At 43.6% G+C, this 14644-nt stretch overlaps 1 protein-coding gene across 1 annotated transcript; it reads left to right on the top strand.

Annotated features, from left to right (window-relative positions):
- Window positions 1-2045: 2045 nt before the first annotated feature.
- On the top strand, window positions 2046-13891 carry limd2 (LIM domain containing 2). Its single transcript, XM_030794057.1, has 4 exons — window positions 2046-2151; window positions 12967-13011; window positions 13376-13512; window positions 13732-13891. Exons 1-4 carry the CDS (start codon window positions 2149-2151, stop codon window positions 13889-13891), a joined length of 345 nt encoding a protein of 114 aa, XP_030649917.1. The 5' UTR covers window positions 2046-2148.
- The last annotated feature ends 753 nt before the right edge of the window (window positions 13892-14644 follow it).

Below are 14644 nucleotides of genomic sequence, written 5' to 3'. Positions count from 1 at the left end.
AGGTCAGCAACTACTGAAGCGAGAGCTGTTGCAATTCTTCCGCCTTCCCTTTGCACTTTCCTCTTTTGTTTTTCTCTGACTTCCTCTGTTTCTTCTTCTTTTTATGCATGTTTGTTCTTGTTGCTACTCTTGTCTGGGTTTGTTTTTATGAAGGACACTTCCTGACCTACTCTTACTGTAAATTATTTTGGGTTTTATATGACTAATGGAAAAACCACAGCTATATAAGGTTATAAGAGCTTTTGGATGCATTCCCACTCAGAGTAACATCTTAATGTTGACCTTTGGTTTTGAGGAAATCCAAGTGAATGGCAGTACAGTGTATATGTTTTGGCCTAAAACTTAAAGCAGATTTAGATATTTCCAAAGTCCATTACTCCAATGCACTTGAAGCATAACCGACAGGTTTGAACTCCAACTGACGAAGGTTAAATTTAGGAGGAATTAAAAGTTGGACGCGGGGTGCAATTCCTTAAGCTATTACAACCTGTCCTGTCTGGTGCTGGGGATTTTTTTTTCAGCCTCTTTAAAACGTTCAGGGAATTATTTCTTTTTCTTGTGCTTTGGGACAAACTGGTCAGCCATTTAAAAAAAAAAAACCCAGACAAGCAAGCTGGTGGACTTGGGATTTAGACTGACCTGGTAACTGACAGGTTACCGTGGTAACAACAGGAACAGTTTCTGGGACTTTGTCTGAACACCCATTGGACTTAACTCTTTTTCCCTTGAAAATAGTTCATGTGAAAGAGCTTTGAAAAGCTAATAGACAAAGGGGTGTCCATTATATTCATTATGGCAATCAAACCATGCCAGTTTCTCTCAGGTCAACATTCACACACGTTGGGGGACAATGGGAGGCAGCCAATGGAGAGCAAGGATAGGACCGGACACATTATGTCTGTGTCTGCATTCACCTCAGCCTCAGAACTGCTACGTTTATACAGGAATGTTTGAGGAGCTGGTCCTAGGTCAGCTGTGAAGGGCTACAAATGGCTAGAAATTGTCTTGAATAGACACTTAACAAAGTTGGATGTAAACTTGTTCAAACCTTGTTAAACTTTGTTAATAAACAAACTTTAAAAGCTTTGTGCGTTTGTGTTGGCCATTCGCCTGACAAGTAGTTTCCATGGATTTAATGCGTTCTTAACATTGTGTTCCAAGATTTTTGCAGGAAGAACATGTCAGTGCTTACCGTCACACCCACAGAATGTTGATAAGGCACTGAAATTATGAAGCTGTCTGTCTATCTTGAATCTGTTATTCTCCAACTAAAAAGGCTGATTTTGGGTAATAATTTCTGCTCACACACAGCACTTACACATCTGTTTCGGGTGTTTAATTTTCAAGCCTTCGGTTAGCCCAATGAGGTCTGACTTTGCCGGGCTAGCGCAAAACAAGGTTCAGATCAGTGGGTCAAAGAAGCTGTACTGTGAAAGTTTATACGGAGTATTGGTGGAGACATACTGCTGATCTCTAATTAGCGGACGTTACAATTCAAGCCAGATATTTTGCTTAATTTGAGAAAGCGAACATCGCTCTCTAAAAAAATTTAAATGAGAAATTTCAGTTAAACGTTTTTCATACTCTGTAACAAAGCACCTTAACTAACAGAAAACATATTACACTACCATTTACTATAAAAAGCACGCTTATCAAAGGTAAGCTGAAAGCTAATGGCTACAGTGATGGTTTCAATATTATTAAATTATTTAAATATTAGCGTCATAACAGCAAACGTAATCATTCATTAGCAAAAATAAAGTCCCCAAAATGTTTAATTTCATTTCACAACACCGCTCTCAAAAAGAGGCAGCTCGCATTTTTGGAGAGGGAGGAGGAAGAATGAAGATGGGGGGTGGGAGGGGGGAACTCAAACCAATAGCGTTCAACATCCTGCTGACCAGAAGGGAGGAAAAAAAACGTTAAAAACCCGGTCTTGAAAAGGGAGAGGAGGGGACACAAGGCGAACCAGGCGAAGTGAAGCGAGCTTGCCGGGTCTTTCGTGTCAAAATCAGTCAATGCAATAGACCTTCCTCTAGAAAGCGTGCAGGAAAACGAATGAGAAAACCATACGCGCCAGCATTTTGAATCGACCGGAGAGCTGCATTGTCTTCGTATATTCACAACATAGACAAGAAACAAACACAGATGGTGAGTGTGTTTCTAACAGTATTGCTTTGGTTTCAACAACCAGCGAACCCGTTGAACCCCCCCTCCTCCCCAACCCTATTGTGATGAGGTGATGTCCATTTCATTTGTTAGCTCTCATGCTAACTAGCCGAGAGAGACAGGGGAACACTCGTGTTGTATTATTGAGGTGCGTGATCTAGTGTCAGATAATGTTGCAAGATGATAACTTATGGGAATGGTTGCATTGCATGGATTGACGATAACGGTTTGCGCTTATTACTAATGGAAACGACATTGTGCATAATTGAATGAAATAATGAGGATGAATATTTCAAAGCCGTGCGTCTTGGTTGGTAAACGTATGCATATAAGTAACCAGTCTTTCCGCGGTTTCTGTAACTGACTTGGTCTTCTGTGGTTAGCCTATATGTATTACTTAATCTTTGCAAGCGGACGCTTGATTACATAAAACTCTCCAGGTCTCTCTCAGCTTCCCGTGTGTGTGTGTGTGTTAAACTAAACCGGATTCAGGAGAACATGAAAAGGAACACTGTAAACTCCGTTGACCTACGATAGGGTTGACTACTAAGAGTAAGTGACTAGGTGCATGTGTCTAAGCAATGCAAATGTTTGTTAATGGCACTCTGTGGCCAGAATAGATAAACATGAAGTCAAATTAAAAGGAAAACAACTAAAACTGTATTTTATTATGTAAACAATTGCCTCCGTTTCAACTTTTGTCGCTTTTGTTTTTTTTTTCTGGGTCAGTCTTGCACGACGTCTATTTCATGTCTAGCCAAACCAGTTTCTCACCAAATTTCGTCACCGCATTCCACTAATCATAGGCTTCGCATATGGTCATTTTCCCGAATCACTGCCAATTTGTGGGGAGTCTACACAAACAGACTAGCTCCTGCTGTCGTATGGGCAGCTATGTGTGTCATGTGTCTCTGTGAGGTGAGTTGCTGCAGTTGTCTATCTCGTTCACACTTGACAAAGGTGATATGACGAGGCTTGGATTGATTTGAGGACTCCTCAAAGACTTATGTACCGTTTGATTCTTTCTTGTTTGTTTATAAGAGCCTTAAGCCCAAACTGAGAGAGCTCCTACATCCGACTGACTTGAACTATCGCCTGCCTATCAACATTTGGTTGTGAAAATGACGGAGATTTTCCCAGCTGTGGCCCCCCTCTCCTGTAAAGATCATCAGCGCATGGACTGGTTGTTTGTACAGGGATATATCTACATACATGTTTAGCTTAACTTCTTGTTGATTCCACACATGCTAAACTACACATACGCATATACTTACAATTTCGCGCAGTTTCGTTCGTTAATTGCTTCGATCGTGGTTCACATTCACGAACGTAGTTAACAGACAAAATCAAGAGGAATCAGTTTAAAATGCGACTCTTCAGTCTAGCAATCCCGTCAGATCATCCGCAGAAACACCAATGACTTCTCTGAACGAATTTCTGAAGTTATTTAACTGTTGTAAGATCTGAAACTCTGGGGGAAAGGGAATGAATTATCAGGTATGCTTGATCATTTATTAAAACAGTTTATGGCCACTTCGCCCCGCGTGCGCAAGCTGTTTGCATAATAACAGAAGAATCATCCATGAAAACCCATCCTGTTTCGTAAACTTGGTTCACAGATATTATGCAAATTTCGTAAATGCATATCATAGGGCTGGGCTGATGTGTCGTTTACTAGCCATATGCTTGTCTTTGTAGTAACCAATCATTATCTCTAGTCGCTGAGTGAGTCAAAACGCACCATCTGGCAGTGACTCGTCTGAACAAACAGGATCAAGCCTCCTGCGAGTGAAGTCGACTCCAGTGTGTTTTCTGTGCACTTCTGCTTTGACTGTGTTTGAATAGAGCTAGTTCGAGTTCGTGTCAACGTGTTTTCAGTTGAAAGGAAAACCTTAGTGTTCAGATTTAATGACTACGTATTTTGAGAGACTTTATGACCGCGCGAGGTAGACGCCTGTTTGACAAGCGAGAATGACAGGGGAGACGACTTAAGTCCAGGTGTTCCAGTACGTCAGATTATGAGGAAGTTGAGTGGACTGAATAAGGACACAACAGAAGTCTTAGGAGACTATGCTTCTTCAAAGCCCCGAAAAAACTTTTTCTAAGTATTTGTGTTTTGTTGATCAAGAGACAAAATAACAGGACTAGCCAACTATTGTGGAACTCCTCTGGAGTTCATCACCGTACTGCTCTTTTTCTGTGGCTAACTCATAACCCAAGGCTACACATCTTTTAATCCTTAGTTCGTACCCAAGTAGAAGGTTAGCAAGTCTGCCAAATTGAAACTTCGCAATGTAATGTAATACAGCAAGTACTTCCCAGTTGTGTTTTATTACTTAATGACTTGAGGACAAGGATCTGGCCTGTAAGACGTTAAATAAAACGTTAGGAAGAGCGTGAACAAGAGAAGCTTTAAAATTCAGCTAGTCTTGTTTATCTTTAAAGACGACTGGTGATTGGCTTAATGATGAGCAGTATTGATAACCTATAGCGCGGTATCGATCTGACGGATCCTTTTACACCCTCTTCTTCTGTCGATCCGTTAACAGAGCTATTTCCCCCCGTTGTTTTAAAAGGGTTCGTTTAAACCAAAATTGCACGGATTTCTCTCTTCCGAAAATTACGAAGAGAAGAAATTGAGTTCTTACAGCGATGCTTTCTGATCTCCGGCAAATCTGCTCTTATCGGTCTTGTGCAATGTCAGGCTTGACTCTGGTTACCATTGACGACAGCATGAGAGAGATGACCGAAATAATCCAATAGTTTGTGATGCCTCTGTAGGACATAAGTGACTACATCCTCATTCACAAAAGTATTACAGGATTAAGGCTAAATGCGGTTTTACCCTTGTCTGTTACAGGGGCTCCTGCTCACGAGCACAGAGCTTGATAAAAGGAACTTAAACGTGTTTGTGCACAAACACGCACGCACGCATGCACGCATATATGCATATGTTTGCCCTGTGCTAACCACAGACTCTGCAAAGGAAACTTTTGGGCACAAAGTGTTTACATTTGTAGATGCAGGGACAGAGAGAGAGTGAACGCGCGTGTGTGTGTGTGTCGGGGGGTGATCTGTCAACTCCCTAAAAGAGGTGTTACATTTTGTCTTACTCATACCGGTTTCAAGTACAACATCTTCTTCATCCATCTCGTTTGGGAACAACTCTGATTCGTTTATTTTCTTACTCATCTCCAGTAGTTTAGCAGCAGGCTTTGTGTCGCTGGACTATTCTTAGAGCGGCCACTCTCAATAGTGACATATAAACAGGGAGCTCAAGTACAGCCTGTGCTCACTAAAGTGAATCCTCTTTTTTTTTTTTTGTACTTTGTTAGAACCCCCCTCCCGCCACCGCTCATCCTAGAAAGAGATGGAGAGAGAAAACGAGGCCTCTGGAAGAAGGTTCTACAGCACTGCTGTGTTTGAACAATGAAATGTGTCTTTGTGTACCTTTTGGCATTTGGTGCCAAGTTTCTTAGATAAATTGACTCTAATAATCCACACAACTGCTGTTTTAGTTTGTTCCGTCTCTCGCTCTCTCTCTCTCTTGCTCTCTCTTCAGTTTTGTAAGTTCATCTCCATTTGAAGCTGCCTTGTATTCTCTCTCTCTCTCTCTCCATAATCTGACCTGCAATCATCTGTCATCTTCCCACTTTCGTTAAAAATGAATGTGGCCGTGGAGAAACAGGGGCACAGAAATGAACAGCGCTGATCGTATCCTTAAGCAGGCCGTGACTTACGCAGAGAATTTCACTCAGGCCGGTACAGGAAAGTGTATGTGGAGTTACCGCTTGTTCCAGCCGTACATGGAGATCACAGGGCAACGTTCTGGTACATTAGGAATCCCTAATCTTAAAATCCAATCAGTAGAGCTAGAATTTGGATAAAACCGTCAACGCTAAAAAAATTCTTAGTAAGAGAGAGGGATTCTCCATGATACTCTTTCTGCTGTCTCTTCTGCTCTACGAAGTGCTATGCATTGTGGCCTTGCATGGAGTAGGAAACGGGAGGGGGATTGGTTCTTCTGAAATTCCAAAGGAACAGTCAAAGTGAATCCCGACACATGGAAGCGTGTTGTGGCAAATTCGTGCATCTTGCAAAGGTTCTCGTTTTCAAAACGCATTCCTTCTGCTTTTTGCGATAGCATCAGTTGATTGCCAAAGGCCATCGTGCCAAAGTCAGATACCTCTACTGAGTTTGAACATGTTCAGAGTTGAATCTGTCTTAGGAAAGAGGTGTTTTTGTAATTGTTTACCTCTAGTGTAGCACGTTTCTCGAGTTGCTCAAGTTCAGTCCATAAATATTGTTTTGTGTCGAAAGGTAGTAATGAACTGAGTCTTTTTGTGGTCATGTAACATTTTTTTTTTCTCGTCCTCTTTTTCTGAAACAGTATAAAGTCGGTATGATCAGTCCTGCGTAATTACTTTCGAACTCTTGGTTGTGAGTTTGAATTTCAGATACTGTCATCTTATTTTATTGTCGAGACAGAAAGGTGAACGTTTTTTCCTTCGCTCCTGCGGGCCAAAGTGTGAAAATCTGACCCGAATACATCGCCATGGAAACATGCCACAGGTCATGACTGACCTCTGGGGTCTTGGTTTCCAAGACTGTCTTTCATTTCAGAACCTTCACAGTATTTTTCGACTTTCACATCCTCGCGCGTACGCCACAGTGCATAGGTCCGTGTCAAGGCAGTCACACACGTACACACACACACACGCATGCTGCAGACACACACACACATGCACTCTTACACCCTCCACCCTACAGGAAATAACAGTTGCCTGAACTTGAGATTTCAGAAAGACTCGTGTCAGCTGAGTGAAGTGGAGCTTTCACGATTCAGCAAATATACACACACATGCACACGCACACATATAAACACACACCCATAAACACATAAATACGCACGCACACGCACACATATAAACACACACCCATAAACACATAAATACGCACACACACACACACACATACACACACGCGTGCGCGCGAAACACTTGTATGCGCTCTCTTTCTTTTTCTTTTTCTTTTTTTTCCACTGGCACAGTGCTTTGAGCTGCATTTGCTGCTGCATCCATCCTTCCACCCAGTGAAAGTGTGTGTGTGTATTACAGGGTATTTGCCTTGCTAACCGTCTCTGCTGTCAATAAACCGTGCTCTCCTCCTGCTGCCAGTTAGCGTGGGTGTTTTAAAATCAAGAAACAACCACCGTAATTAGGTTCCTATTACACCAGTCACCCCTGCAGCTTCAGTCTCTCAGGCCTGTGATTGGTGGAGACATGGTCATGTGACATTGACCACAGCTCAACCACAGAGTGGCAGGTGTTCTGCGTTTGTCATTTACTTTTGAGTGATGGGACTGATGAGTTGTTATTGCTATTTCTTTGAACCTGATGCTGCTGAAAAAATACAGCAACACGCACACAAAAAAACAACAACCCCACCATTCTGCTACCGTGTTCGTGGTACATCTTTCAAACACCTAGATGTGAACCAACCGACAGCAGTGACTGAAGACTGAAGAAATGAATATGTATGATTATTTGCATATGTCAGGCTGAGTGTTTGGAAATTATGAGCTGTTGTTACTTGTGCTTTTGGAATGCATTAATACCCTTAGGTAGAAATGTGTGTTTTTTGGGGGGGGGGTTTTTTCCTTTCCCCAGGTCAGAAAAGGTTTTAGTGTTCTTTTTTTAAAGGAATAGCCCCTGTAGTCAGCGTTTCTATGATCTATATCCCTGATCCTGATGCTCTGACAGAAGCCTCGGGGCTGGATTAGTGAGAAACTATCTTCCAAAGCACAAATATGTGGATTTCAACACCTGGCCCATCTGAAGTTGTTATTTAAAGATTTGTGTCGATAAGATGAAGCTAATTGATTACACCGAGAATTGACACTTTGATTGAAAATCACCATTTAAGATCAAGATATGACAATTAGACAGTATATATACATACATACATACATATATATATAATGTGTGTGTGTGTGTGTGTATATATAATGTTTAACTTTGGAATTGTATTTGAGGACAGTCTGAGGTGGGGTGAGTCATGGTGAGTGACTGCTACACACACACACACACACACACACACACACACACACACACATATGTTTTGATTCAGTACACTTGCAGCAGCTAGCACCGGGCTGCTGTTACATCTCTCTCATTTGTATTACATCCAATGTTTGTCATCCAGTCAGGACCCTTGTTCCGTCTATTTGTTTGTTTGGTTGGTTGCTGGCCAAATGTGGTGTGTTTGTTGTCTTGTAGCAAGGACAAGGGTGAAGGTGGCCATCCCCAAGATGACTCGCTCAGATTCACTCAGCCCATATCAAATACCCTCATATTAATGATGAATGATGAGGTCAGTCCCCACCCCTATGGTTCTGTCCTTCTGTTTTGGAGGACTGGCGGGTTGGGGTAGCCTCCCTGCTCCTCCCAACACCCCAGATCTCCCTGCTATTGTCCTGTCTGTGAGGGAGCTCATGGGGAGGGCAAGTGTTGGGGGTTTGACCTGCAAATGGGATTAAAAGATCCCGAGAGAGAGAGAGAGCGAGAGAGGGAGAGCAAGAGAGTCTAATACCATTTATCCTGATGTGTTGGAGTGGGAGGTCTTTTTACACACATGTACAAACATACAGACACATTGTCTCACTGCTTTATGCTGAAATGAGGGAGGATGATGGATGGTAACCTACGTCTGGCCATGCGTGTCCTCCCTCTTTACGCCGACGCACCGCCCCCCTCCTTTTTGGTTTTTCCACAGATCTTCTACGTTTTGAAACGTGAGAAAGGACTGACTCAGTCACTTAGGATCAAGAGGTCAGGCGTGAGGTCATCTTGATGATGTCATCAGCAACAGCCACATTACTTATTTACTTATGTCATTTATATTTTATTAAATACATTTCTCACACACACACACACACACACACACAGACCTTTATCTAATCGTCTTATTTCAGAAAAACTGACACTTGAATTAGATATTGAAAATGAATATGGTTTAATATATGGATTGGCAGTCTGTGTAGACTCAGCTCACAGTGTGAGTCGATGAGTGATTGCGCTGCCACGTCGATTAAGGGATGCGACATCGGTTTGTAATGTTTGGCCTAAATCCTTCTAAAACCTCGCCGCGTCTGACGAGCACGCAGTTCTAAACCAAATTTGGTGTTTTCTCTCATTATCTCAAAACCACTCACTGTTGCAAAGCGTTGTGGGTAAAGGCTCAGCAGTCTAGCTCGTTAGCGACGGCCTTTTTTTTGCATCCGCCGGTTGAAACGCTCTAGTCGGTGCCTCTGTTTCGTCACGTCTTGCATAATTAGCATTGAGTTTCTCAACGTATTTAACAGGAACTTTAAGGGGGGGGGGAGTGACTTTTATTTTGCTTGTTTGTCAGTGCAGTCACCGCGCAGTAGACGGGGTGCACGTCCGCGCCGAAGCATTGTTCGTTGGGTTCTAAATCAAGCGGATTACCCTTTGGGCTGAACGTAGTCATGTTTCTGAGAGCCCATGTGCAAGGCGAACTTAATGGGGACTGTGTGAAGACTGATTTTGGGGTCCAGAGGGGGGGCGGTGGGGAGGGGGGTGACTGATAGCTTAGAGGCCTCTGTGTGACAAGCAGAGTACACCTCCCCCCCCCTCCTTTCCTTCACTAGAGGAGAAGACAGGAAATGTGGTGTCATCACGGCTTCCTGCCACAGTGCTGACGTGTGGGCCACAACAGCGTGACTGTCTGTTGACTCTGTCTTATGTACAAATAAGGCAAAAAAACACCCAGGGAGGACAGATGGCACCAGCTCTCCTGAATTACTCTCTCTTTCGCTCTGTCTGTATCTCTCACGCATGTGTGTGTGTGTGTGTGTGTGTGTGTGTGTGTGTGTGTGTGTACTCCAGCTATGCTCATGACTCATGTAATTCTTAATCTAATTTGTCTGTTGCTTATAAGCCTGTGGTCATTTTGGGGTTGGTGTTTTTTTTGGGGGGGGGGTTTGGTCCAGAGCCTAAAGCTGTTTATTCATCATTCGGGCCATTGTTTTTCCACTAGCCTGAGGCTCTCTGAAATTTTCCCCGAACAGACCCCCTGCCGAAACGCGGCCGGGAGCTTCCCTGCGACGTGACGTTTTATACGACGGCAGCGTGTGTCTTTCTGTTTGTTTGTAATAGTCTTGGAAGTTACAACGTGCGCGGGTACCTGTGCAGGTGCCTGTTTTTCGGTTCTCACAGGTGACGCTTTCTCATGCTCACGCTCCCCAATATCCAAAGAAAAAAAAAATCCCCTTTGTATAAATTAATGAGGAAGTGGCAGATTTGAGGTTTCAAATCAGTGAGTAAATCTTAAAAAAGGCGCAAGTGAGTGAGAGAGAGAGAGAGAGAATGAGAGAATTATTTATGTAGCTAATTGTGTCACGCCGGTGTGTTCTCACAGGAAGTGGGTAGTGGCGTGGAACGTAGCTTGCAACAATTGTCAGTTGCAGTGACTTCAGAGGACAGTGTGAAAACACGTTTATTTAAAATGGACTTTTTCAAATGCAGTTTACACAGGCTTGGTTGTTTTATTAGAAGTATTTGAATGTCAGAGTGAATCGGTGAGAGGGTTTGCCGATCGCGCGCCAGCACCGTAGCGAACGCGTTAATGTCGGAGTTAAGTACCGACGTGTTTATAATGATGTTATAATTAATTATGATGAACTATGATGAGTGCTAGTGGCTATAACCGGGCCGATTATACAAAAGTGGCTGTTATGGAAAAACAAATTGCATAATATATGCCCACAGAGTCTCGTGTGACTGCAGCACCTCTCGCTTTTGTGTTTCTCTCTCTCTCTCTCTCTCTCTCGCTCACTCTCCATACCCGTGCTTTTGTCGAGGGAGCATTTTCCTGCGACTGTAATCTCATTTTGGTGGAGGGGTTTGATGTCAGCCTGTGTTTGGGTGGGGGTGGGGGTGGGGGCAGTTGGGCAATCCTCTTTTTCTCTAATGGCTGTGATTCGGGAACTGCATTGTTATTGAATCTCTGTTCTCTTATCGTTTGCTTTCATGGATTTCTCACGCAGGCGCCTCACTGAGGTGTAGGGCATTTTTGTTGCCAATTTTATATTGGGGTTTTTCTTCTCTCCTTCGTTACGTTCGGACTTTCAGTCTCCTCTAATGGAGGAGACTCAGTGGCTGACCACAATTAGGGTAAACAACACCGTTCCCTGAAGGATTAGTGCAGGGCAGGGGTGTGTGTGTGTGTGTGTGTGTGTGTGTGTGTGTGTGTCTGCAGCAGACCTGTAGTAGTACAGATGCTCTGTGTGGGTGTTTTCTCGTCTAAGCTGTATGTTGATCTGAACGACAGGAGAGAGAGAGAGACACACAGGGAGAGAGAGAGAGAGAGAGAGAGATGAATAAACAGAGAGGGAAAGAGAGATGAAAAGAGGGATGCCGTTAATGGAGGTGTAGAGAAACTTGGCTCTGTCAAAGGCCGCAGCAGCTCTTTATATAACTACATTTCTGCCAACTCTGCATTCCCTTCACTCTGTGTGTGTGTGTGTGTGTCTGTGTGTGTGTGTGTCTGTGTGTGTGTGTGTGCACGCGCACATGCTGTGCAGACATCTTTTATGGAATGATTACCAGGCTCTGAAACAGGAATCAGCTAATGTATTAACAGAGTTTTTGGAGAACTGACAATACAAACCCACACACACACACACACACACACACGCATGCAGACAGACTCACACTGTCTCTCTTTCCCTTTTTCGCTCTGTCTTCCCTCCCCCCTCCTTTTCTCTCCCCTCACTCTCTTCTGTCGTTTTCCAGGTGTGTGACCTGAGGTCGTGTTGAGGTCACATTGTCTGTGACCTTAGGGAATAAACTTGTCAAATCTCTTTTGTTTCTCACTTTTCAGTCCACTGCTTGTATGGACAGTTACAGTTGTGTTATTTTCTCCTTTTATTCATGGCCTCCCCCCCTTTTTTTAAGAAAAAAAGTTAACTTTAAACCGTATGATTTTCCTCAGTGTCAAGTATTAAAAGGCATTAGTAAAGAATTCAGTCTTTGGTTTGGAACAAAGTTCACAGACGGCTTTGCAGTACACTCACAGAGAAGGCCCAGACCAGGGCTACGCTCTGAAAGTCCTTGGCTCATTTTGCATTTTGATACTGTAAACTGTTGTGTGTGTCTCTGATTGGCTGAAGAGTAGATGCAGCTGTTTGGCAGGTAGATTTCAGGCTCTTCTGTTGTCGGGTCAAAGGTCACCAGCAATATTCCATCCTCTACAAAGACCACTCTGGAGGATCCGTATCTTAGAGTTTATCTGTATGTGTGTGAGCACATATGTGTGTTTTTATCAGTCTGTGTGTAGGTTGACTCTGAAGCATACTGCGTGTGTGTGTTCTGTATGTAGACAGAAGGTGCTTTAGTTGCTCTCGGGGGCATATAGAGCCAGATGGGACCACCAGCAGGGGGGAAAGGAGAGAGTGCAGAATAGAGGGAGCAGAGGGATGGGGTGGTGGGGGGGGGGGGGGGGGGGGGGGGGGGGGAGAACATTCCGGTAAGAGATGAAGGGATGAGTATAATAGAAATGAGTAAAGGATTGAAAAAGCAGCCATTTTGACTGTCCTTCATAAGCAAAGAGAGAGAGATGGAGAAAGTGGAGGATGGTGAATAAATGGAGACGTATGAGAGTATTATGGTATAGGTCAGGAGCACGGTTACCTATGCGTTGCCATGGATAATGCTTCTGACAACTTCTGTATTCATTTTCCGTTCCCTCTTTTTTTTTTTTTTTCCCGGTTTCCAGGACAACAGAAACGCCTCCGAAGACAAGCCTGTTCAGCGCTCCAAGGTACAATAATCTTCATCCTCATCCATCTCTCTCTCTGTCTCTTTCATCCCTCCATCCCTCTGCGTCTTCCTTTTTCACTTCCTTTAATCTGTTCTGTCCTCCCCACCTCGTGGTCACCTCTCATTCTTTCAGAGACCCTCAATCTTTCTTCTCTGGCTTCTTCTCTCCTTTTCAAAGCTTGTTTTGTGTGGGAAATCTCTAAACAGGGGTTCCTCTCAGCTGATTCTCAGTAACTCATCAAGAATTATAGGATGGACAACGAAGAAGAAACTGAGAGAATGTAATGATGAAATCTCTCTCTCTCTCTCTCTCTTTGTCTCTGTCTGTCTGTCTGTCTGTCTGTCTGTCTGTGTGCTGTACACAGTCTTTCAGTTTTAAGACGCAGAAAGAGACATGCACGTCATGCGAGAAGACTGTTTACCCAATGGAAAGGCTGGTAGCCAATAACCTCATCTTCCACAACTCCTGTTTCTGCTGCAAACACTGCAAGACCAAGCTCAGGTATATACATACACAAACACACGACACATACTTGCCTGTCCTGCTCCACGTATGTTTGTGCGTGTGTGTGTGTGTGTGTGTATATAAAATATACTTTTATTTGTGTTGATGCGTGTTACGGGTGTTACTGCGGCATTGAACTGTGAGGAAGTGTGATGGTTCAGGGCCCAGATACGGGCGTTGTTTTCTGACTCTGAGATCGTCCCTTCCTCTCCGCAGTCTGACCACGTTCGCCGCCCTGCAGGGAGAGTTTTACTGTAAACCCCACTTCCAGCAGCTCTTCAAAAGCAAAGGCAACTACGACGAGGGCTTCGGCCGCAAGCAGCACAAGGAGCTGTGGACGTCCAAGGAAGCGGAGAACATCACCAAAACGGCATAACCCCCCCCCCCCCCCCCCCCCCCCCCCCCCGTCCCCCCTGTCCTGCCGTCCCCTCCTCTCTGACCCGGGCTTACCTGTTTGACCCCTTCTTCCCGACCATGAGCACGCATGAACACACACACACGCGCACACACACACACACGCGTACACACTTTCGTACGTACTTGTGTATGTGCACACAAATGCTCTCTCTAGCTCTTTTTGTTTCTGATAAGGTTGAGAAATACAAACACACACGCACGCACGCCCACACACACACACACACTTATCACCCATAACAGTGCTGATGTCATGATAGTGCCCATCAGGGTGTTTTGAATTTCAGTATGCTGGGTGACGTGTTTCTTACCTTTTTTTTTTTTCATTTTGTTTTTTAAATCTGCTGTTTGTTTTAGTTTTTGACACTTTTTAGTTCATTATTGCTGCATGCTTTTTTTTTTTGTTGTTGTTTTTTTTTTTTTAAATATCTCAGTTTTTGTTTTGTGGCGTTTGTCCACAGCTTAGAAATGACCAATTGATTGATTGCGACCAAACAAATTCCAAACTCTTGCTGTGAACCCCACCTGGGCTTTGGAAAAAAAAAAAAAGAACATTATTACTATTGTTGCTGTTGTTGTTGTTGTTGTTGTTGTTGTTGTATGTTGTTATGGCAATTACATGGAGGTTTAATTCAACATAGCCAGTGTTAGCTATTCATTTTGTTCGCTCCTGTGAATGTGGAGCTTGAGATTGGCGTACTCAGGTAAAGCTTCT

Source organism: Chanos chanos, chromosome 16 (assembly GCF_902362185.1).
Source record: "Chanos chanos chromosome 16, fChaCha1.1, whole genome shotgun sequence".
In the NCBI taxonomy this organism is placed as follows: Eukaryota; Metazoa; Chordata; class Actinopteri; order Gonorynchiformes; family Chanidae; genus Chanos; species Chanos chanos.
This window is presented reverse-complemented; position numbering and strand designations above follow the sequence as displayed.

Coding starts and splice junctions, on each gene's coding strand:
- limd2 (XM_030794057.1), top strand. Junction 13,012..13,375: donor AGCCTGTTCAGCGCTCCAAG/GTACAATAATCT, acceptor TGCTGTACACAG/TCTTTCAGTTTTAAGACGCA. Junction 13,513..13,731: donor CACTGCAAGACCAAGCTCAG/GTATATACATAC, acceptor TCCTCTCCGCAG/TCTGACCACGTTCGCCGCCC.